The 21,445-nt window shown below is 38.9% G+C and overlaps 1 protein-coding gene and 1 pseudogene across 6 annotated transcripts in view; both read left to right on the top strand.

The window, feature by feature from the left end:
* Positions 1-21,445, top strand: part of Rbms2 (RNA binding motif single stranded interacting protein 2) — a 55,873-nt gene that overhangs the window by 11,087 nt on the left and 23,341 nt on the right. For all 6 annotated transcript variants that reach the window (XM_071609758.1, XM_071609759.1, XM_071609756.1 and 3 more), the window contains one exon: positions 16,911-17,077. In XM_071609758.1, the coding sequence (XP_071465859.1) occupies positions 16,935-17,077 (143 nt within the window). In that variant the 5' untranslated portion in view covers positions 16,911-16,934. The remainder of the gene's footprint in view (positions 1-16,910; positions 17,078-21,445) is intronic.
* On the top strand, positions 5,850-6,920 carry LOC114088365 (GTP-binding nuclear protein Ran-like; annotated as a pseudogene).

Genomic DNA, 21,445 nt, shown 5'->3' with positions numbered 1-21,445 from the left:
CTCAGGGGTTCTCAATCCTGAGCCACTCCCCAGCCCTATTTTGTATTTTATTTAGAGACAGGGTCTTACTGAGATGCTTAGGGCCTCGCTAAGCTGCTGAGGCTGGCTTTGAACTTGTGATCCTCCTGCTTCACCCTCATAAGCCGCTGGTATTATAGGCATGAGCCACCATGCCCAGCTTTTATTTTGTCCAGTTTTTTGAATTGTGTTATTTTGTTGAGTTCTAGGAGTTTTCTATATATTCTGGATACCAACCCCTTTTTCAGATACATGATTTGCAAATATTATCTCCTGTAGGTGGTCTTTTCACTCTGTTGATTGTGTCTTTCAATGCACATTTTTAAATTTTATGCAGTCCAATTTTTCTTATTTTTTCTTCCCTATGCTTTTGGTGTTATATTCAAGAAATTATTGCCACATCCAGTGTCATGAAGCTTTTTTCCCTATGTTTTCTTCTAAGAGTTTTATAATTTTGATTCCTACTTTTATGTCTTTGGTCCATTTTGAGTTAATTTTTATAATCATGTGGTAAGGTGCAACTACATTCCTTTGCCGTGGGTATCCAGTTCTCCCAATATCACATGTTGAAAGGATTGTCTTTTCCTCATTCAGTGGTTTTAGCACCCTTATCAAAAATCATTTAAGATGGGCATGTGGCTCATGCCTGTAATCCCAGCAGCTCAGAAGGCTAAGGCAGGAGGATTGCAAGTTCAAAACCAGCCTCAGCAATTTATCAAGGCCCTGAGCAACTTAGCTAGACCCTGTTTCAAAAAATAAAAAAAGAGCTGGTGATGTGGCTTAGTGGTAAAACATCCCAGGGTTTAATCCCCAGTGCCCCACACCAAAAAAAGTCAAGTCATTTGACCAATATTTCTAGTCTCTGTGCTCTATTCCATTGATCTCTTAAGACATTTTCTGTTGTTATAATAAAATACCTGAGTCTGGGTAATTTGTAAAGAGTAGAAGTAAGTTGGCTTATAATTCTGGAGGCTGGGAACTCCAAGAGCCTGGTGCCGCCATCTGCTTAGCTTCTTCTTGGAGCTTGTAGCTGCATTATATCACAGTGGAAGACATTGCATGATAAGAGAGATGCAAGCTTGTAGCTTGGATCTCTCTTCCTCTTTGCCTGAAGTTATTAATGTTATCATAGAGACTTTACTCTCAAGACCTCATCTAATCTTCTTTATCTCCTGAAGGTCCAACTTCCAAATATCACTAAGATATGATAAAGATTAAGATCCCAATTCTTGGAACTTTGGGGGACACATTCAAATCATAACAGTCGATCTGTATGTCTGCTTTACGCTGGGACCACACTGTTGATTACTGTAGCTTTGAAATAAATTTTGAAATCAGGAAGGGTGAGACTTCTGACTTTATTCTTCCTTTTCAATATTATTTTGGCTATTTGGAGTCCCTTGAGATTCCAAATGAATTTTTAAAAAAATTTTTAATGTTTATTTTTTAGTTTTCGGCGGACACAACATCTTTCTTTGTATGTGGTGCTGAGGATAGAACCCGGGCCGCACGCATGTCAGGCAAGCGCACTACCGCTTGAGCCACATCCCCAGCCCCCAAATGAATTTAAATTTCTTTTTTTTAGTTGTAGATGAACACAATACCTTTATTTATTTATTTTTATGTGGTGCTAAGGATCAAACCCAGTGCCTCACATGTGCTAGGCAAACTTGCTAGCTTAGATCTCTCTTCCTCTTTGCCTAAAGTTATTAATGCTATCATAGAGACTTTACTCTCAAGACCTCATCTACCTACTCTACCACTGAGCCACAACTGCAGCTCCGTAAATGGATTTTAAGATAGATTTTTCTTACTTCTATAAAAAAGTCATTGGATTTTGAAAGAGACTGCATTGAGTGTGTGGATCATTTTTGATAGTATCAATATCTAACATTAATTTGCCCAATTCAAGAGCATGAAATGCCTTTCCTTATATTTACATCTTACATTGTCTTTAATTTCTTTTAGCACTGTTTTTCAGTTCTCAGAATACAAGTCTTTTACCTTCTTGGTTAACATCATTATTATTGTTGCTGTTGTTGTTATTATTATTATTATTATTATTTTGGTTGTGGATGGACATAATACCTTTATTTTATTTATTTATTTTTATGTGATACTGAGGATCGAACCCAGTGCCTTAAACCCGCCAGGTGAGCGCTCTACCACTGAGCCACAACTGCAGCCCCAGCCTTATTCTTTAATTCATTTTGATGCTATTCCAGAGCCTTGGCTTTATTTTATTTAATAAGCAAGTAGCATTTTTACATGCCAGGTAATGTTGTAAGCCCTTTACAAAATTTAACTCATTAAAGTCTCCTAAAAACTATATGTGATAAGTATGATTTATCTCCATTTTGCACATGGGGATATTAAAGCCCAGGCAGGTAAGTGACTTTCTGAAGATCATGAAGCTATTAAGTCAAGCAGCTAGTTTGTAAACACTGCTAGAGCTTGACTCCAGAGTTGAGCTCACCACATTAGGCTGCCTTTCTGTGTAGTTTCCACTCTACTCAAAATTTCTGACAAGTGTAAATTTCTCAGTGCATCTAAACACATTAGGAAATCTGTGCTTTACTTTTTTTATAAATTGGAGAAATTTGTCCTGGAGTTTCCTGGTCATGTGCTCCAATTTGGACTGGTTGCTCTTCTGCATAGTTGTCATTGAGTATCTCCTTCACTCATCCTGAAATTTTGCTATTTCTCTGGGTTGGATCTTGTTAGTCAAACCATACTCTTTTTTACTTGACTCTCTTGTTATTGTGGAGCATCGCAAAATGCAAGGTAAATAATTTTTTCTGATAACTGGAAAGTCTGAAAATCTTCATTCTACCCAACACTTAATTGAGAGTTGACTGGATATTTAATTATTGGTTGGAAATAATTTTTTCACAGAATTTTGAAAACATTGTTTCAGTGTCCTCTAGTATTGCTGTTAAGCTGACTAATGCCATTTTGATTCCTGATCCTTTGTTAGAAACTTGCTCTTCCCTCTCTGTCTCATAATGTTGGAAAGTTTTTGTTGTTTGTTTTTCTTGTACTGGGGATTGAACTTGGGGGTACTTTACCACTGAGCTCTACCCTAAGTCCTTTTTATTGTTATTATTTTGAGATGGGTCTCATTAAATTGCTGATGGACTCCCTAAGTTGCTGGGGCTGGCCTAAAACCTGTGATCCTCCTGCTTCAGCCTCTTGAGTTGCTGGGATTATGGGCATGCACCACTGTGCTCAGCTATTGATTTCTTTTTTGGGGGGTGGCGGGTACTGGGGATTGAACTCAGGGGCATTTGACCATTGAGCCAAATTTCTAGCCCCATCTTATATTTTATTTAGAGATAGGATCTCACTGAATTGCTTAGCACCTCACTTTTGCTGAAGCTGGCTTTGAACTTGCAATCCTCCTGCCTCAGTGTTCCAAGCTGCTGGGGTTACAGGTGTGCGTCACTGCATCTGGCAGCTGTTGATATTTAAAAAAAAATTTTTTTAGTTGTAGATGGACACAATACCTTGATTTTATTGATTTACTTTTATGTGGTTCTGAAGATTGAACCCAGTCCCTCACAGGTGCTAGGCAAGCGCTCTACCACTGAGCCACAACCCCAGCCCACTTGTTGATATTTTTGATATCTGTTATTATAGTTATTTTTTTCTCCAAGAGTCCTCTTTTTTCCCCTCTGAACTTTCATTTTTCGTTGGATTTTGTTTTTGCTTCACAGATGAAATTATTTTTGTTTAGATTTCCTGAGACTATTTATTATTGTTGTTATTATGATGTTTCTTTCCCTGTGTTATTTCTTTTTCTTTTGCGTACCTTTTTTGGTTTTCTGTTTGTTTTGGTCTCTGACTTCAGAGGTTTTCTTGTTATGTTTCATGATTTGGGGCTGCTTGTTTAAGTAGAAAGCATTCAAAGACCAGAGGGAAGCCCCTGTGGGCAATAGGAAGATCTTACCAAGTAGTGGGCTTGTAGAGGAGTCAAGTTTATGTGCACATGGGGAACCCTGAATATGGTCATTTATAGGGCATTTCTGTTGGGTTGGTTAGTTTTCCAGAGAGAAATACTGCAGTCTTGCCAGGAATGATGGCCTGCACCTATAATGTCAGCAACTCTGGAAACTGAGGCTGGAGAATTACAAGTTTGAGACCAGCCTCAGCTGTTTAGCAAGGCCCTAAGCAATTTAGTGAGACCCTGTCTCAAAATAAAAAACTAAAAGGACTGTTGCTCAATGGTTAAGCTGCCCTGGGTGCAATCCCCAGTACACCCCACCCCACCCTGCAAAAAGAAGAAATTCTACAGTCTCCTAGGGATTGTAGGAGGGATTGACCTAGAGAAATGTCTGGGAATGTTACTTAATCCCTAAATCACCAGCTGTGCTTGGTGACTATGAATCCAGAGCCACTCTGGTGCAGCTTCCTGGAAAAATAAACTAGTTTCTTCTGGAGAGGATATAGAAAGGGGTAGTGGTAGCCTGACTGTATAGATAGTACCTCTGACTTTTAGCTTAATGTATGTGGTGCCTTCAATTTCTGAGCTTTTTTATTATTTTGGAAAAAGGCTCACCTTCTCTTTGTTTTGTATTAGCTTTTAGGTTTCTTTGCTCTTCTAAATCATATGTCATTTATTCATCTGATGTCTAGCTTTGAAAATGTTGGCATCTGTTATCTGTCCTCCCTGTTTTTGAAGGTTTATGTATTTTAAAAAAACTTTATAATAATTTGAATAGGATCTGGGAAGCTTTAAAGATTCCAAATTTCCAAATATTTTTTTTAAAAAATATTTATTTTTTAATTGTAGTTGGACACAATACCTTTATTTATTTATTTTTATGTGGTGCTGAGGATTGAACCCAGGGCCTCACATGTGCTAGGTGAGTGCTCTACCACTGAGCTACAATCTCAGCCCCTCCTACACATTCTTCATCCCCCTCCAATCTGGCATTTGTCCTCACTACTCCACTAAAATAGAGTACTTCTAATTTGTTCAATCCATTTTTCAGTTTTCATCTTATAAAACCTTCTGACATTGGCTAGAGTTGCCTGTGGCCTGTTTTTGAAATGGCCCCTTTTCTTGGCCCTGGTAACACTACTCCCTTGGATATTGCCCTTCAGCCCTTCTCTTCTGGTTTCCTTATCAGGTACTCTGCTTAAGCTCTGAGTATTTAGAGTTTTTTTTTTTTTTTTAAATATGTATTTTTAGCTGTAGGTAGACACAACACCTTTATTTTATTTTTATGTGGTGCCTCATGCATGCTAGGCAAGCACTCTACCACTGAGCCACAACCCAGCCCGTATTTAGAGTTCTTTAGGCCTCCTCCTCCTCCTTCTTCTTTTTTTTTGTACAGGGAATTGAACCCAGAGGTGCTTTACCACTGAGCTACATCCTCAGCTCTTTGTGTTTTTTTATTCTGAGACAGGGCTTTCCTAAATTGCTGAGGCAGGCTTTGTAGGCCTTGAATTTGTGATCCTCCTACCTCCACCTTCTGAGTCGCTGGGATTACTTTGTTTATGTAATTGACTTGGTATTCAGGTCTCACTTTGGCAACCAGTCTTAACCTCTAACCTCTGCCCCATTCTTAAACTTAGTTAAATGAATGAGTTTTGCTGGATGTGGGGGTGCCTGCCTGTAATCCCAGCAGTTTAGGACACTGAAGCAGGAGGATTGCAAGTTCAACACCAATGTCAGCAATTTAGCAAGGCCCTAAGCAAGTCAGTGAGACCCTGTCTCAAAAAAAAAAAAAAAAAAGGACTGGGGATGTAGCTCAGTGGTCAAGTGCCCCTACATTCATTCCCTGGAACCAAAAAATACGTTTTGATAGAGTTGCTTCCGGAAGATACATCTGGATGGATACTCAAGGAGAATCTCAAGTTCATTTCAAATTTGTATTGGTTTGTGATGATGGTACTGAGAAAACTACATGCTACTTCATGGAATATCATTTGACTAGTGAATTTGAGAAGTATTGAGCCACCTTGGGTGTTAGGTCCATCCCATGCATTCCATACCAGGAGAGGAACTGTTTAGTTCAATGTATGGGATACATCTGTCCAGGAGAAATTGGTGGACTGAGAGATGGCTATTGTATTGAAGCCCAATGTGCCATTAAAAAAAAAAGAAAAAATATATATATATAAACATAATACCTTTATTTTATTTTTATGTGGTGCTGAGGATCGAATCCAGTGCCTCACATGTGAGAGGCAAGTGCTCTACTACTGAGCCACAGCCTTAGTCCCCATTATAATGTTTGATGTGGCCTGGGGTTGTGGCTCAGTGGTAGAGTGCTCGCCTGACATGCGTGAGGCACTGGGTTCGATCCTCAGCACCACATAAATGGAAAATAGAGATAATGTGTCCACCTAAAACTAAAAAATAAATATTTAAAAAAATGTTTGATGTAATATGATAGAGTTGCTCACAAGAATGTACCGGACTTACATAGAAACTGAGTACATGAAAACTTCCCCATTATGTTGTGTGGCAACAAAGTAGACATAAGGACAGGAAAGTAAAGGCAAAATAAAATCTATTGTCTTCCACACAAAGAATCTTCAGGACTATAACCTTTCTGCCAAAAGTTACTAGTGCTTTGAAAATACCTCCCTCTGACTCCCTAGAAAGCTCACTGGAGACTCTGATTTGGAGTTTGTATCCTGCTTGCTTTTGTGTCACCAGGCCAGAGATTGTCAGGCTTCCAGCTTTGGCAGTAAAATATGAGCATAATTTAGAGGTTGCTCAGAAAACTGCTCTCCCAGATGCAGATGATGATTTGTGGGAAGATGAAGCTGGAGCCTGGTGTCGGAAGTCTAATTTTACAGGCAACTGTGCTGTGATGTCAGTGGAGCAGTGTGTATGCCACTTCATTATGTAACTGAACCCAACATGTGCTTCCTCTTTGGAATGCTGAAGGAGATGAATGGGCTTTGGAGTGAGTATGCCAGTTCAAAAATTAATTACCTGCATTTTTTAGACTTGCATGTTAGCTGTTTAGCAGCACAGTTATTTCCTTCTTGAGTTTCAAATGTAAGACTGCTACATAAGGCAGGTGAATTGGTGTGTGCCTTTAGTGCCAGTTACATGGGAAGCTGAGGCAGGAAGATCACTTGAGCCCAAGAGTTTGAGGCCAGCCTGAGAAACAAGAGAACCTGAAAAAAAAGCTATATATTCAATTGGGAAATCTTGTTTTCTATTGTCATTTGCATTCCTTTTTGTTTAGAATCAGAATACAGTTTTTAAATATTTTAAAAAGAAAAGAAAAAGTAATGAGTTTGATAAACTAGGTTATTATTCTCCCAAGGACTAATTCTGTTCATTTTGCTAACTTTTTTTGTTTGTTTTTTGGTACTGGGTATTGAACCCAGGAGTGCTTTACCACTGAATACACTCCTAGTTCCCCCTACTTTTTTTTTAAAGTTGTATATGGACACAATATCTTTATTTGTTCATTTATTTTTATGTGGTGCTGAGGATCAAACCCAGTGCCTCACACATGCAAGGCAAGCGCTCTACCACTGAGCTATAGCCCCAGCCCTCCTCGTCCTTTTTAATTTTTTATTTTGAGACAGGGTCTTACTAAATTGCTGAGGCTGGCTTCAAACTTGCAATCTTTTGACCTCAGCCTCCTGAGTTGCTGTAATTACAGGAGTGTGCCATCATGCTTGGCTTCAGATTGCTAATTTTTTTTTTTTGAGATTTAAGATATATATGTTAGTGGGGGCCAGGGTTCTGGCTCAGTGGTACAGTGCTTGCCTAGCACATGTGAGGCACTGGGTTTGATCCTTAGCACCACATAAAAATAAGTAAATAAAATAAAAATATTGTGTTCATCTACAATTTAAAAAAATATTTTAAAAAGATGTTAGGAGGCTGGAGTTGTAGCTCAGTGCTAGTGTGCTTGCCTAGCACATGTGAGGCCCTGGGTTTGATCCTCCACCACATTAAAATAAATAAATAAAATATTGTATTGTGTCCATCTATAACTAAAAAAGTATTTTTAAAAAAAGGTATGTTAAGAATTATTAGAAGAATATAGGTCTAAGAGTTAGGCTGTATAGACTCAAGTGTCTTACTATTCTATCCTAGTTTAAAGAAATGTTTTATCAGACTTAGAAAATAATTTGTGTGGGGGGTGATGGTGGTTCTGGGTATTGAACCCCAGGAGTACTTTACCACCAAGCTACATCCCTAACACTTTTATTTTTTATTTTGAGACAGGGTCTTGCTAAGTTTCTTAGGGCCTCACTAAGATGCTGAGGCTGGCCTCGAATTTGTAATCCTCATGCCTCAGCCTCCTGTATCACTGGAATAACAGGCATGTGCCACCACCCCAGCCCTGTTTAATTTTTTTAAGACAGGCTTTCATCAAGTTGCTGAGGCTGGTCTTGAACTTGTGTTCCTTTTGCCTCAGCCTCCCTGGTAGCTGGGACTAACAGTCCTGTGCCACCATGCCTTTGACTTTTCTTCCCAGATCATATGTCCTCCTGAACATGTGGTCCACCAGCCAGGCTGAACAATGGAGGGTTAGGTAATATATTATAATACTCAGTGGGAAGTGTCCCAGCCATATTCTCCCAAAGCAACTGGCTGTTGTGTTCATATTTCATCTATTTAATCTTTTTGGTGAGTGTATACATTTCCTAATATGTATGAGGTATTGCTATACTGACATATACCCATAATCTGGTTGCACTGTTCATTATTTCTGGGGCGTGGTTCCAAGCATGGGATTATACTGTCTAAAAACATGGTTCCTGTAAAGGCTATGCCCATGACACAGTTGCCTTAATATGTTATTTGGGGACTGCTACTCTAGGGTCTATGTAAACATTAGTTTGTTTGTTTGTTTTGTGGTGCTAGGGATCAAACCCAGGTCTTGTGCATACCAAACCCACATTCTTACCATTGACCTTTACCCTCAGCCCACTATCATTTTACGTAAAAGATTTTTCCTCTAATTTTCCATCTGATTCATAGTTCAGATGCCTTTGTTCTAAATGTTCTACTCTAAGCAGACATTACCTACAGGAACTTATAACTGTTCTCTTTCCAGAAAGGAGAGAAACAAAGGATGTAGGGTCATTTAAAGGGCTGCTGTATGTGTTTACTTAGCTGTTTGCCCTGATTTTGGTATTGCCAGTGTTTAGAATTTCTATCACTTAGTTCTGCTTAACAAAAAGCAGAGTTATACAATGGCAGGAGCATTGAACCTCACTTTCCAAATTTTAAAAGAGGAATAGCACATCTCCCATTCCACCTCATGGAATTGTTAGAAAGATAAATGAAATCACGTTTGTGATAGGGCTTAAGGCCCTATTAAAGTGTTAGAAAGAAAGATCTGGAACAGAATTCTGCATTAAGATGTGCTTTGAGGAGGTTCTTTATACAGGCGTGAAGAAAGCAGAATTTCATTGAGAGGTTCTGGCACAAATTCTCTTTCATCCAAATCTGTAGGGTAGAATGGTTGTTTCATTATTCAGGGTCTGGATAGGAAACAGCATAGCTCTCAATCCTTTCTCTCAGTCCTAAGTAATCTCTAGTTAGGGAATTACTAATCTACTCTTTGTCTCTATAGATCTGCCTGTTCTGGACATTTTGTATAAATAGAATCTTACAATTTTTTTTTTTGTTATTGGTTTCTTCCTCTTATATATGATTTTTTTTTAAGAGAGAGAGAGAGAGAGAGAATTTTTTAATATTTATTTTTTAGTTTTCGGCGGACACAACATCTTTGTAAGTGGTGCTGAGGATCGAACCCAGGCCGCACACATGCCAGGCGAGCGCGCTACTGCTTGAGCCACATCCCCAGCCCTATATATGATGTTTTTAAGCTTCATCCCTGTAGTAGCATGTATCAGTACTCTCTTCATTTTTATGGTTGAGTATTATTCCATTGTATAGATTTGCCACATTTAATTTATCCATTTATCAGTTGATGGATATTTCTAGTACCACTTTGGCTACCATGAATAATGCTGCTTTGAAATTTATGTACAGGATCAATAAGAGGCATATGTTTTCAATTATCCAAGATTATATACCTAGGAGTGGAATTCCTAAGTCCTATGGTAACTCTGTGTTTAACTTTTTTTTTTTTTTTTTTTGGTACTGGGGATTGAATTCAAGGGCCCTCTACCATTGAGCTATATCCCCAGCCCATTTTATCTTATTTATTTTTTTATTATTATTATTTTTTTATTATTTTATTATTTTTTTTATTATCTTATTTTATTTTTTGAGTCAGGGTCTTGCTAAATTGCCAAGGCTGACCTTGAATTTGTGATACTCTTGCCTCAGCCTCCCGAATCACTAGGATTGAAGGTATGCACCACTGTGCCCAGCCCTCTCTGTTTAACTTCTTGAGGAACTCCTAAACTGCTTTCAAAAGTAGCTGTAGCAGGGGCTGGGGTTTGGCTCAGCGGTAGAGTGCTCGCCTAGCATGCATGAGGCACTGGGTTCGATCCTCAGCACCACATAAATGTAAAATAAAGATATTGTGTCCACCTAAAACTTAAAAATAAATAAATATTTTTTAAAAAAGTGGCTGCAGCATTATTTTACAATCCCACAGCAGTTTATGAGTACTTCAATTTCTTCAGATTCTCACCAACACTTGTTATTATCTGTCTTTTTTATTATAACCATCCTAGGAATATGAAGTGATAATCTCTTTGGAATTTTGCTTTGCATTCCCCTGATGGCTCTCTATTAAAAGTTTACTGTGTGGACTGGGGTTGTGGCTCAGTGGTAGAGCACTTGCTTAGCATGTGTGAGACACTGGGTTCGATTCTCAGAACCGCATATAAATAAATGAATAAAATAAAGGTCCATCAACATCTAAAAAATTAGAAAAAAAAAAGTTTACTGTGCTATTGGAAAGGGTGGCACAGGCCTGTAATCCCTGTGTCTTGGAAGTCTGAAGCAAGAGGATTACAAATTTAAGACGAGCCTGTGCAATTTAGCAAAATTTAGTGAGAGCCCATCTCAAAATAATAATAATAATAGGCTGGGAATATAGCTCAGTGGTGGAGCAGCCCTGGGTTCAATTCACAGTATTTTGTAATCCTCTTGCCTCAGACTTCCAAAACACAGGGATTAGAGGCCTGTGCCACCCTTTCCAATATCACAGTAAACTTTTAATAGAGAGCCATCAGGGGACTGCAAAGCAAAATTCCAAAGAGATTATCACTTCAGATTCCAAGGATGGCTATAAGAAAAAAAAAAAGACAGAAAATAACAAGTATTGGTGAGGATCTGAAGAAATTGAAGTACTCATAAACTGCTGGTGGGATTGTAAAATAATGCAGTCACTTTTGAAAGCAGTTTATGAGTTCCTCAAGAAGTTAAACAGAGAGGGTTGGGCACAGTGATGCATGCTTATAATTCCTTTCAAGGTACAACCCAAACATTGTCTTTGAGAAACTTTTCTGTCAGAAATTAGTTGTTTCTTCTTCCATGCTCTTTTTAAAATATTGATTGATTGATGTGATACTAGGGCTTGAACCCAGAACTGCTCTACCACTGGGCTACATCCTCAGCCCTTTTTAAATTTTTTAATTTGAGATAGGATCTTGCTAAATTGCTCAAGCTAGCCTCAAACTTGAGATCCTCCTGCTTTAGCCTCCCAAGTTGCTGGGATTACAGGTGTGTGCCACCCACACCTGGCCTCTCTTTCATGCTCTTATACCATTTTGCTTGGGTCCCCATTAACACATACATTTCATTCTATTAGTTTCTTTCTTTCTTCCTTGCCTTTCCTCTTCCCTCCCTCCCTCCCTCCAGCCTGCCCATCTGCCTCCCCCCGCCCCACCACACTCTTGTTTGGTACTGAGGATTTAACCCAGTGTTGCTTTACCACTGAGATACATTCCTGGCCCTTTTTATTTTTAATTTTGAGATAGCATCTCATTAAGTTGCTTAGGGCCTTGCTAAATTGCTGAGGCTGGTCTCAAACTTGCAGTTCTCCTTTCTTAACTTCCAGAGCTGCTGGGATTACAGGTGTTCACCACCATACATGGCTGATCCTACTTGTTTTCTATATTGTAAACCCTCCTTAATGATTTGTTGGAGTGCTTTAAATTTATTATGAAATATTTCACCCATATTCTTATTCATCTGTGAGTCCTCACAATAAACAGTCCTTACATGTCATTGCAATTCAAATATTTATGGAATGACTAAAATAATGCAAAGGGTCTCATGAGCAATTAATTACTAGGAGAGTCTGTAACTCTGAGAAAGTGGACCTTCTCATATTAGGAGATATTATAACTTGGAACCAAAGCAAAGAGATTCATGTTATATGCCCTAGAGGCCACTGCTTCAGAAAAATATCTGTGGCTCACCCATATCCAGGTTGCAGCAGGAATCCTGATGTCAAGTCACTGGATTGTGTATCTGTGAGACATTTTTAGGGACTTATTAATACACAATTAGCAAATTTTCTCTAAGTTTTTTTCACTCATTTTAACAAATACCTATGCCTACTGTATGCTAGGCATTTACAGAAGCTAACTACCATATGTGGGATGGGTTTTCTCCTGCTCTGGTGGTTAATAGTAAAGTTAAAGGCCCAGGGTGGGGATGATTTTGATGACAAATAAATGGATACAGGGTTTATGAATGTTAATCCAACATAGGTCATTAAGAGATGATAATTGATCCATATTTTCCCCTCCTTCAGTAAGAATACCTCAGTACCCTGGATGGTCACACATACTACCTCTTTCTCTTTTACATGTGTAGGTAAACATGATTGGTTTACATGGTCTTTCTCTTCAAATATTTTCTTTTGGGAAATCAGACAAGCTTTACTTAGGAACTTTCTTGACCTTTCCCCCACCTCCATTTAGATTCTCTTAATCATTCCTTCAAAGTGAATTTTTTCCTACCATATTTCTTTGATGTCAAACCTATGCAAGCAATTCTGGAAGGTGCTTGGGAATAGTAAGAGATAATTTTTCCCCTTCTGAACTATATCCTAATTGCTATGAATTTTTCTTGCCTTGTAACAAGTTTATTATTGACCAAGTCATATTTTTAGATTGTAGTTAATACCATCATTAAAACAGAGTGTAACCATGGTAGCAAACCAATAGCAATCAATCTTGTTTTTCTTTTTTCTTTCTTTTGGTATTGGGGACTTAATACAGTGACACTTTACCACTGAGCTACATTCCCAGCCTTTTAAAAATTTTTATTATTGGGGCTAGGGATGTGGCTCAAGTGGTAGAGCGCTCGCCTGGCATGCGCGGGGCACTTGGTTCAATCCTCAGCACCACATAAAAATAAAATAAATAAAGATGTTGTCCGCTGAAAACTAAAAAATAAATATTTAAAAAATTCTCTCTCTCTCTCTCTAAAAAAAAAAAAATATTATGAAACAGGGTGTCACTAAATTGCTGAGGCTGACCTTGAGTTTATGATCCTCCTGCCTCAGCCTCCTGAATCACTGGGATTACAGCCATGTATAACCTGGCATCACCCTTATATTCTTGTTTGAACAGTCCTGACATCATTGACACTTCCTTTTAGAAATATTCTGTAACTTCTGTCACTGGCCATAGCTCAGAAGTAGAGTGTTTGCTAACATGGGCAAGGCCCTGGGTAAGATCACCAACAACACCACAAAAAAAAAAAAAAAAAAAAAAAGAGAGGGGGGGGAATATTCTATCACAGTGGGAAAGGGGATAGATAGACCTCGAATTGGGTGGGCTTCACATATGCTCATGCTTGGCACACAGTATGATGCTTCTAGAGTTGTTGTTTTAAATATTTTTTTAGACGTTGATGAACCTTTATTTTATTCATTTATATATATGCAGTGCTGAGAATCGAACCCAGTGCCTCATATATGCTAGGCAAGTGCTCTGCCACTGAGCCACTACCCCAGCCCTAGGGTTGATTTTGTTATCATTGCTGTTGTTAACATCTTCCCAGTCATGATCACCTTCAGGTCTAGAGTCCTTATTCAGAAGAAATAGCTTGGTTTTCTCAGTTAAGGATTAATAACAGCAACTCCTAAAAGATGAGGAAGAATATATCTGATTGAATGGTCTCCAGCTGTGATTTCCTTATTCTGAACTCAGGAACCATGATTAAAATTTAGGTCACAGGGCTGGGATTGTGGCTCAACAGTAGAGCATTTGCCTAGCATGTGTGAGGCCCTGGGTTTGATCCTCAGCACCATGTAAAAATAAATAAAATAAAGATATTGGGTCCTACTACAACTAAAAAATAAATATTTAAAAGAAAAATTTAGGTCACAGTCTTCTTGATTGTATTTTAAATGTGAGGCATACATACAATAGTAGTGAGTAGAAGGGGTACAGACCCACTAGATGTTGATTATTATTGCAAATCTAATAATTTAATGGAAATTTCAAAGTGATTTTAATTGGGAGTTGAACCCAGGGGCACTTTACTACTAAGCCACATCCCCAGCCCTTTTTGAGACAGGGTCTCACTAAGTTGCTTAGGACTTGCTAAATTGCTGAGGCTAGCCTTGAACTTGGGATCCTCCTGCCTCAGCCTGCAGAGTGTCTGGGATTACAGGCGTGTGCCATTGCACCCATTTTAAAGTGATTTTTTTTTTTTTTTTTTTTGGTATCAGGTATTGAACTCAGAAGCACTTAACCACTGAGCCACATCTGCAGCCCTTTTTATGTTTTATTTTGAGACAGGGTCTTACTAAGTTGCTTAGGGCCTTGCTAAATTCCTGAGACTGGCTTTGAATGCAATCCTCCTGTCTCAGCTTCCAGAGTCCCTATGATTACAGGCATGCGCCACTAACCTAGGAAAAGTGATTCCTAAAGTACTGCTATTTTTAGTACTGGGAATATGATGTTAAGACTTATTTGCTTTGTTTTGTCCTGTTATATTAAAGTTACTTAGGATTGAGGGTATAGTGCAATGGTAGAGCACTTGCCTAATATGAATGAGTCCTGGGTTTGGTCATCAGCACCTCAATAAATAAATAAACAAAGTTCCTTAAAAACATGCATGTGTTTTCACACTGCTCTGCCTTATTGACCACATTATGTGCCTATCATCATCATTACAGAAGAATAATATATACTCCTGGCATAGAGTGTAAACAGTGTAAATAGATGCACATTTGTGATTGTGCATAGTGGTAAAGATTGGAACTACCTGTTTCTACACATTTTAGCCTGAGCAAAGATTTTTACTTTGAAGGTTTTTAAGAATCAGAGGTATGAAATGTAAGAGGCACACTTCACATTAATTAAGATTCTATTGCAGGAAGATTCTCTCGCTTTGATATTTGTGTTTCTCTTTTTATTTTTCCTTTATTACCCCAATTCTTACCACTACCACCAGAAAAGGGAGGGAATCTGGAGATAAAATTAGTATTCATCTCCAGGATGCTAACTACTCTAAGGAAGTAATACCAGATAGGTTTGTATTACAAAGTGCTTTAAGCCAAGGGAGAACTAGAGCATGAATGTAATGTAGTAAAATGCACTATGTTATATGTAATTATACAAATTTAGGCAGAGTGTTAGCAATCAAAAATGTGAATGCTAAAAGCCTTATTAGAGCATAAGGGTATAAAATGTGCCATGACAGAAGGGACCCATGTTTCAGCTAGTAATGAATTTTTTTAAAAAAAAAAGAGAGAGAGAATTTTTTTTTATATTTATTTTTTAGTTTTCGGTGGACACACATCTTTGTTTGTATGTGGTGCTGAGGATCGAACCCGGGCCGCATGCATGCCAGGCGAGCGTGCTACCGCTTGAGCCACATCCCCAGCCCCGAGAGAGAATTTTTTAATATTTATTTTTCAGTTCTTGGCGGACACAACATCTTTGTTTGTATGTGGTGTTGAGGATCGAACCCGGGCTGCACGCATACCAGGCGAGCGGGCTACCGCCTGAGCCACATCCCCAGCCCTAGTATGGCATTTTGACTCCATCAAAAGTGCTTAGAGAATGAGCAGGTTCTGGTTGCCTGTCCTGATATCACTTGTGAAAAATTAGAGATGTTTCATCTCAAATCCCAAATTTCCTTGAACATAATATAATTGTCATTTATCTAAACTTTTAAAAAATTATAACTTTTGATTAAATCCCTATTAGTGTTACAAATTTTATTTTACCGCCTTATATGATAATGAATTTCCTCTTACTCTCCAAGTTTAAAATAATTTTCAAGTTCCTGAGAGTACTTTGCAGTTCTCATTTTTTATTCTGTGAATAATATGTTTACTTATACCCTTTGTGATTCAATAGGTGTGTATTTCTTCATCTTTTTTTCGGAGGGGGTACCAGGGATTGAATCTAGGGGTGCTTAACCAGTTTTTTATTGTTATTTTTATTTTTTTGAAACAAGGTCTTGCTAAGTTACCCTAGGACCTCACTTCTTCATCTTTTTTTTTTTAATGAAACCTAGACTTTATTAGTCTTGTCTCATTGCACAGTGTACCTAAGGTGTCAACATTACATTAATCATGTTCTGCAACGTCTGTATAATAAAAACATTCCACTATAACATAAACCTTTAACAGGTTTCTTTTAGCTCATTATTATTCCTGGAAGATAGGTAGAACAAGTATATAGTTTCTTATTTTATGGCAAAGGAATTCCTGTAGTTTAATTTTTAATTTTTAGTAGTAGCTGGACACAATACCTTTATTTTATTTATTTTTACATGGTGCTGAGAATTGAACTCGGGGCTTTTCACCTGCTAGGCGAGAGCGCTCCATTGCTGAGCCACAACACCAGCCCATCCAGTAGTTTTTAATTTTTTAATTCTCCTGTTGAGTTCATTGCAATTAATGTTTAGAATCATTTTTCCCCCCCATGGAGCCAGGGTCTTACTCGATCTCCAACATCTCAATGTACTATCTTTCTGACCTTCTATTCTTTATACCTCCCTACAGCCCTATGTGTCACTGGCTCATCAGATGGCACCACCTAGTCCAAGCAACAGCACCCCTAACAGCAGCAATGGGAGCAGTGGGAATGACCAGCTGAGCAAAACCAACCTGTACATCCGAGGATTGCAACCAGGCACTACTGACCAGGACCTTGTCAAGCTGTGTCAACCGTAAGTTGTGGTATAAGTGGGTAGGCTCCAAGGGACAGTACAGATTTGGTGATACTGGCTTTTTGCCAGATTTTCTTATCCTAAAATGCAGTATTATGTTTCTACCCAATAGTCCCATGGTGTCTCAGCATCTCCTCTTTTTTTTTTTAAATTTTTTTATTATGAGACAGGATCTCACTAAGTTGTTGAGGCTGGCCTCAAAATTGCAAACCTCTACCTTAGCCTCCCAAGTCTCTGGGAGTACAAGCTGCACCACGGTGCTTGGCTCAGCATCCCCTCTTAAAAAGTTCTCCCTGTTGGGCTGGGGTTGTGGCTCAGTGGTAGAGCACTTGCCTAGCATGTGAGGCACTAGGTTCGATTCTCAACACCACATATAAATAAAATAAAAGTACATTGATAACTAAAAAAATATTTTTAAAAAATTCTCCCTGTTGCTGGTTTATAAAATATTTATGTATTTCTCTAAGGGAAGCCAGGATGGGGCTGGCCTTTGAAGCCAACTTTGTTTCTGGTATCTTCTCTGGCTTAATGAAAATATTGCTGTCCTTATACCTTGGCCATAGAAATGCTCAGCCTCTCTATAGATACTGATTAACAGGTGACAAGAGCTGGCAGCAAGGATAGAAGAAAGTGGGACTAGCTAATTTTATATACACGTTGGAGAGTTTCAGCTTCTGGGATGTTCCTAGTGAATCAGAGCCACTTTCATATTAATGAATAAAGAAGAAGGTGGAGAAAGAGGCTGTCACTCTCATCTAACCTATGAAGAACCTTCAAATCATAGGTCAACTACCTTGGAATTGCCCAATAAGGAATGCTGAAAAAACAGAAGAGTGCGGAGATACCCAGCTCAGTTTCATTTGGCAGGAAAGCATGCATTTCAGATACTATGTCTGAAGGAGTGATTAGAGGAAGAAGTCTGGGAGTGGGATGGGGAGAGCGAAAGAACGGAATTTGGGTCAATGAACGTTGGGAAGAGGTAGAAATATGAACTATGTACATTTACTATCTTTTATAACTCCTTATTGAAATACAATAAGCATAAAGAAAAGAAAAGTAAACAAATCAAACCTATAGGTAGTGAGGTGACTTTTCACAAAGGGAACATAAACTTGGAGCAGTCTAGAAACAGATCAAAAAACAGAACAGTACCAACTCTTTAGAACTTCACCTTCCATGATATTCCTGCAAAGTGTCACTGTTGGCTTCTGCTTTGCTGGTTTGTTTGTTGTTGTTGTTTGTTTGGTTTTGGTGCTGGGAATTAAACCCAGGATCTTTCACATGCTGGGCACGCTCTCTACCATCAGTTACACCCCCAGCCATTTTTTCTTTTTTTTCCCTTAAATTTTGAAAAAAGTCCTTGCTTAACTGCACGGGCTAGTCCTCAAACCTGTGATCCTCTTGCCTCAGCCTCCCAAGTAGCTGAGATTACAGTCATGCAACACTATGCAAGGTCAAAACTTAATTTTTATTGCTTATATATTTCCATCATAGGACTATAACAGTTAGTTACTTATTCTGGACATTTGAATTGTTTCCAGTTTGTAACTATTGTCAATATAGTATGCTATGAATTTATACACATCTTTTGGTGCATGTGAATACTGCATTCATGCTGGGAGTATACACTAGGAGTAAAATTGCTGGGTTGCTGGGTGCAGTGGTGCACACCTATAATCCTAATGGCTCAGGAGGCTGAGGCAGGAGGATCACGGTGTTCACAAAGCCAGCAGCAAGACTATCTCAAAATACAAAATAGGGGTGGGGATGTGGCTTAGTGGTTAAGTGGCCTTGAGTTCAATCAACCCCTGGTACCCACCCCCCCCAAAATTGCTGGGTTACAGGACATGCATCTATGCAGATTTTATAGATAACTATTAAATAATTTTCTGAAGTAATTTAACTAATCCTTGCAGTGTGTGTAAATTCCATCTGCTCCAAATCCTGGAGAGGAGAGGTAGAATATCTCGCTGTCCAAGATGTAGCAGTATGAGACATTCGAGATGCTTTATAAATCCCTTTTTCTCCTGAAGTTGTGAGTTGGTCCAGGCAGATCATGTGGATTTTTACTAGCACCAGGCCACACAAATTCTATCTCTAAAGGCTAGGTAGGTGTGTGTGTGTGTGTGTGTGTGTGTGTGTGTGTTTGTGTGTGTGTATTCCTTCCCTTATATCAGTTTACCTTGCTAGAAAAGTTTGTAAGTGGGATGTAGAGAACATAGTCTAGGATTAGTGCATTCTGTGGGGAGGTGGGAATGGGCAGAACTGTTGGTTATGAGTATTATATCAATCTAGGTCCTTGATTTCTCCATTCTTTATTTCTTGTACTAAATATAATGCTAACAAAAATCCTATTACAGTACAAGACAGAGAAGAAACTCAATTTTATTTCTTTATACTTTTAGAATTTGATCTGAACAATGTCTGAAGGGATGAAAAGTCAGGGTCAGCATGTAGGATAGAAGGAAGGAGCCCAGAAGAAGGAGAAGGCTGAGAAGGGCAGGTGGTGGTATTCTGGTGGGTGGGTGAGCAAAAAATCCAACCTTTTTAGGAAGGGTGTTTCTCATGCACAGAAGGACTTCCTGTCTTTGTCCCAGTGGTCTCTTCCTGGGTTGTCGAGGAAGTAAATGTTGCTGGATCCTAAACTCTGGTGGGCCGGAAAGAGAGGCGTGGTCTAGGACTGGAGCTTCTGGTTCTCTTGGAGGGGCTCCTTCTGAGGAGGAAGCAGCAGTGACCCAGCTGTTGCCAGCTGCAGTGGAAATTCTGAGCTCAGAGTCTCAGGCTGTTAGACCGCAGCAAACTCCACCCTGGGGCCTTGATAGGGATAGCAGCGTGTGTGTCCTCTGGCCTGCAGTCAGACTTGTCATGGGTCTTTCCTCTTACTTGAATTTGGGAAAGAATCCAAGAATGTAGCTCTGAAGGGCTAGGATGGCCACATCCATCCCCACCCCTCCTTTTATGTGCTCTTTTCCCAGTCTCCAGGGCCCTGCTTGGCTTATTCTGTCTGATACTTTGGGTCACAGAAACTCCACTAAAAAAGTCAATGAGAGGTCTCCAAGGAGTGAAAACAGATGGATCAATCAGATATGTTCTTTAGGGATAAGAGGAGAGATGGACAATAATGGTTGTTTGGGTATTGGTCTCAAATTCAGTCCCTGCCAACTCTTGTATTTCTAACTTTGTTAGTGGCTTTTATTCTGAATCTTTAATATTTTCACCTTCTTTTTTAAAATATCTTTTTAGTTGTAGATGGACACACAATATCTTTGTTTATTTATTTTTTATGTGGTGCTGAGGCTTGAACCCAGTGCCTCACACCTGCAAGGCAAGCACTCTACCACCAAGGCACATCTCCAGCCCCTAATATTTTCACCTTCTTGGAGTACAATGTGGAGGCTTTTTTCTAGTGGAACACCTCTTGTACAATTTCTGATCTGTGTTCCTCTTACTACTTAAGTTTTTTTTTTTTCTAAAACTTCATGTGACTCTGCTGCAAAGGAAGAATTTTCAAAAAGTTGAAAAACATGACTCTTATACACATATAGAATGAAGATATGTCAAAGATTTATTTAACCCATTAGTGAGGGAACCAGCAAGATGGAAAAATGGGTTCAAAGAACATTTGAGCCAGGTACAGTGGTGCCTGCCTGTAATATCAGCTACTCAGGAGGCCAAGATAGGGGGATCCCAAGTTTGAAGCTAGCCTTGGGCAACTTAGTAAGACCCTTTGTCAAAATAAAAATTAAAATAGGTTGGGGATACAGCTCACTGGTAGAGCACCCCTTGGTTCAATCCCCAGTATGGCAAAGCATACAATCAAGAAAGAAAAAGAGCATTTGAAGAACTATTTATTAAAGGAAGAATGGGGGCTGGGATTGTGGCTCAGCGGTAGAGCGCTTGCCTAGCATGTGTGAGGCCCTGGGTTCGATCCTCAGCACCACATAAATAAACAAAATAAAGGTATTGTATACAAAGAAATAAATATTTAAAAAAAGAAAGAATGTTGTAATACAATTGGTAGGTTAGATTAAAAAATGTTTGGGCCAGGATTGTGGCTCAGCAGTAGAGCACTCACCTAGCATGTGGGAGGCCCTGGGTTCAATCCTCAGCACCACATAAAAATAAATAAATAAAGATATTGTTTAAAAAAAAAAAATCCCAGGAACCTTTAGGATTATCTTTTCTCTCTCTCTTTCTGTCTTTTCATGCTGGGGAATTGAATCTGGGGCCTTGCACATGCTAGACAAATACTTTACCACTAAGCTACACCTTCTGCCCAAATTATCTTTTCTACTGAAGATAAATAATTTGCATTTGTAGTAGACAAAAATCTATAAGTGAATGTGTGAGTGAATGTGTGTCTTTACT

This window comes from Marmota flaviventris, chromosome 3 (genome assembly GCF_047511675.1).
Source record: "Marmota flaviventris isolate mMarFla1 chromosome 3, mMarFla1.hap1, whole genome shotgun sequence".
NCBI lineage: Eukaryota > Metazoa > Chordata > Mammalia > Rodentia > Sciuridae > Marmota > Marmota flaviventris.
Note: the sequence above shows the minus strand (reverse complement) of the source record. Positions and strands in the feature narration are given on the sequence as shown.